General features: G+C 45.5%; 1 protein-coding gene across 1 annotated transcript; it reads left to right on the forward strand.

Moving 5' to 3' along the window:
• The first annotated feature begins 59 nt into the window (after positions 1-59).
• Positions 60-2,181, forward strand: LOC123175928 (cysteine-rich receptor-like protein kinase 6). The gene is made up of 6 exons (XM_044590384.1): positions 60-555; positions 689-813; positions 890-1,100; positions 1,228-1,465; positions 1,535-1,685; positions 1,882-2,181. Exons 1-6 carry the CDS (start codon positions 60-62, stop codon positions 2,179-2,181), a joined length of 1,521 nt encoding a protein of 506 aa, XP_044446319.1.
• The last annotated feature ends 1,450 nt before the right edge of the window (positions 2,182-3,631 follow it).

A 3,631-nucleotide genomic window follows, 5' to 3' on the forward strand; every position in this document is an offset into this window, starting at 1 on the left:
GACAGACCAAGCAGCTGATATGGATGGATTCCGAACAAAATTGGCTCTTGGTCTGGACCATGCCACAGTCAGCGTGCGACGTGTATGCTCCCTGTGGGGCATATGGCTGCTGCAACCCCCGTGCCCTGCTGTACTGCAACTGTGTCAAGGGGTTCAGCCAGAAGGTTCAGAGTGACTGGGACCTCCAAGATTACAGTGGTGGGTGCAAGAGGAATGCACCATTGTTCTGCCAGACCAACTCGAGATCCGCGCACACTCAGTCTGATAAGTTCTATGTCATGACAGATGTGAGGCTACCTGATAATGTTCGGGGTGCAGTTGCCAAAAGCTCTCAACAATGTCAGGTGGCTTGTCTGAATAATTGCTCTTGCACAGCTTACGCTTACAATCACGCCGGGTGCATTGTTTGGCATGGGGACCTGATTAACCTCCAACAACAATACATGGGAACTGGAGGAGGCACACTCCTCCTCAGGCTTGCAGCATCGGAGCTGCCAGATCAACAAAGGACATCCGAGCTGCCAGATCAACAAAGCAGGAAAACAAGGATCAATGGTTCAGTTGTTGGTGGAGTTGCTGCAGTTTTGATAATTCTTGCGATTATATCGTTCTTCCTATTTCACAAGTGTCGTCGAGACAAAACTCTTCGGATATCCGAAAATGCTGGGGCTGCGTTGACTGACTTCAGGTACATTGGATGGTATTCGAAGCATCGATTCACTTCTTCTCGATCTATCAACACTAAGAGCGGCGACAAATGACTTCGGCGAAGGAAATATGCTTGGTAAAGGAGGTTTTGGGATGGTTCATAAGGTACAAACCATGCCATATGTACTATTTTTATCAGCTTCATATATTTACCAATGAGTATGCATCTTCTCTTGCACAGGGAGTCCTACGTGACGGTAAACAAATAGCAGTAAAAAGACTATGTCAGAGTTCCAGACAAGGAATAGGGGAACTGAAAAGTGAACTTGTCCTGGTCGCTAAGCTTCGCCACAGGAATCTTGTGAGCCTCATTGGCGTTTGTTTGGAAGAACAAGAGAAAATACTTGTGTATGAATTTATGCCCAACAGAAGCCTTGACACCATTCTTTTCGGTACAGACTCTTCACTATTAATTGATTAATTTCTCAAAAGGAAATTTTTCACTATAGTCTAGCTGAGAGTAGTGCAAGTGCCGCCAAACTTTCACTGCAATGCTGATACTTATTGTTTGAATGGCAGATTCTGAGAAACGCAGAGACTTAGATTGGGGAAGCAGATTCAAAATTATCAGTGGGGTTGCTAGGGGACTGCAGTATCTCCATGAAGATTCTCAACTGAAGATAGTTCACCGTGACCTGAAAGCGAGCAATATCCTGTTGGACCTTGATTACAACCCTAAGATTTCTGACTTTGGCTTAGCGAAGATATTCGGAGGGGATCAATCAGAAGATGTCACTAGGCGCATCGCTGGGACATAGTAAGCACAGTCAACATTAGTATTGCTATAAAGTAGAACATACGTATATTAACAGTTATGTTGTTGCAGCGGATACATGTCGCCTGAATATGCCATGCATGGTCAATACTCCGCAAAGTCGGACGCATTCAGCTTCGGTGTTTTGGTTTTGGAGATCGTCACAGGGAGAAGAAACAATGGCTCCTGCAACTCCGAGCAATATGTCTATCTCGTAAACCTTGTAAGTACTCCCTCCGTTCGGAATTACTTGTCGCATAAATGAATGAAAATGAATTAAAATACATCTAGATACATTCATTTCTCCGACAAGTATTTCTGGATGGAGGGAGTACTAATTAAGCACCAATGCTAGTAAACTTTGTGCGCGCTGCTGAATCCCTGTCATACTAACTGAAGAATTTACCAATCTGGTGCAGGTATGGGAGCACTGGACCAGGGGAAATGTCATCGAGTTGATCGATCCATCCCTTAGCGACCATCCCTCTCACGTTGACCAGGTGCTGAAGTGCATCCAGATCGGGCTGCTGTGCGTGCAGAACAGGCCTGAAGATAGGCCGGCGATGTCGTCGGTGAATGTCATGCTTAGCAGCCAGAGTGCTCGCCTCCCTTCTGTTTCCATGCCAGGCTTCTCTGACGGATTGAGTGGACGCAGTGACAATAATTCAAAAGCGGCGTCCTCAAATGGAATGACCATCACAAAGCTCGAGCCAAGATGAACCCTGAAGCAGTTGCTGAACCGGTTTTCACTAGTGTCACTTTTCTTTCTATTTGGAGATCGGTTTGATTAAAAGCTTTATGTGCCTCCAAGGTTATCTTCAGTGTCAGTTTTCTGTCAAGTGGGATTATGGTATTGCTGCTGGAAAAAATGTTGGCTCATACAAATACATGTACCAATAATGGATTCAGCAGCCTTTTCATTTTGGTTATCTTCTAAAATTAGGTTTAGTTCTGTAATATTTCACTTGCAATAAAGACAAGGTTTTCTATGATGCAGGCAGAGCAGACCCAGTTTTCTGCGGTTGGCGAAACAGATTTAATGCTGTCGTTGGTAGAGCTTGGATTTAAGATAGGTCCTGTTACCGGATTAGAATTTTATTCGAATTAAAACAACGTTGAGACGCTTGACAGAATGCCCAAGAGCAAAGGTTGAGAACAAAGACCCGTAAAACGTAGATACATCCCACCAGCGCCTTCTTCGCCTCCTTCTTGAGGACCTGCCTGTGCTCCTCTTCGCCGGCAAAAACAGTATAGATTGGTTATTGCCACACCTATTGTTATAGTGTATTGTATGCCTACTTTTAAAGTCTGAGAGTTGGTGGGCTTACCTGAAGAAGAATGTTGTGGATCAGCCGAAATATAGCTCAATATATGTCCACCTGAAGCTTATTTTCTATCTGCTTTTCATAATTTCAGCAGTTACAGTACAAAGGGGATAATTTCTTTACATTCAGTGATGTCATCATCATTGAAGAAGTTTCAATAATAATAATAATGTGGCTATTATTTTTCTTTTCTTTTTCCGTCAGCTCGAAACAAGTGTCATATTTGATCTTGTTTTGTCATATTTGATCTATACATAACCTGTATGTCTCCAGTTTATGTTAAGTTGTACGCACTACATGTCTGTGCATTTGGATGTATTATCAGTATCAGGTAAATTTGTCACTTGAACACATTTTATATTTGACTGATTAGTACATGGTCTGCTGCTACCTCTACATGCCCGTGTTATTGGACGCTGTTCATGTTCATGGTCTGCTGCTACCCCTGCCTGCCTGCGTGCATACATAGTACATACAGAGATGACTGATGCCTGCTTTCACGAGCTGATTATAGACTGTATCTGTGTATGCGTGACGACCAACTAGGCCCGTAGGCCATGATACTAGTAATAACTAGTAGAGTGTCCGTGCGTTGCCACGGGCTCTTGAAATAGTTTGCAAGAGTTACATGTTAACTTTTCAAGGGCTCGCCCCGCCGTAGATCCAGACCACCGCCATTGATTCCACCCCGCCTAGGCCGCCGCCTGCCGCCGCGCTGCCCCATCGCGTTCGCCTCCGCTCCGGCCGCCTCCGCCCCGCCCCGACCCCGCCCGCCTTCTCTCCGTCCGCCTCCGCCTCCGGTCCATCCTCCGCCCGGCCCCGCTCCGTCCGCCTCCTCTCCGGT

Source organism: Triticum aestivum, unplaced genomic scaffold, assembly GCF_018294505.1.
Source record: "Triticum aestivum cultivar Chinese Spring unplaced genomic scaffold, IWGSC CS RefSeq v2.1 scaffold139907, whole genome shotgun sequence".
NCBI lineage: Eukaryota > Viridiplantae > Streptophyta > Magnoliopsida > Poales > Poaceae > Triticum > Triticum aestivum.

Coding starts and splice junctions, on each gene's coding strand:
- LOC123175928 (XM_044590384.1), top strand. CDS start 60: ATGCCACAGTCAGCGTGCGACGTGTATGCTCCCTGTGGGGCATATGGC. Junction 556..688: donor CAGGAAAACAAGGATCAATG/GTTCAGTTGTTG, acceptor GACTGACTTCAG/GTACATTGGATGGTATTCGA. Junction 814..889: donor GTTTTGGGATGGTTCATAAG/GTACAAACCATG, acceptor TCTCTTGCACAG/GGAGTCCTACGTGACGGTAA.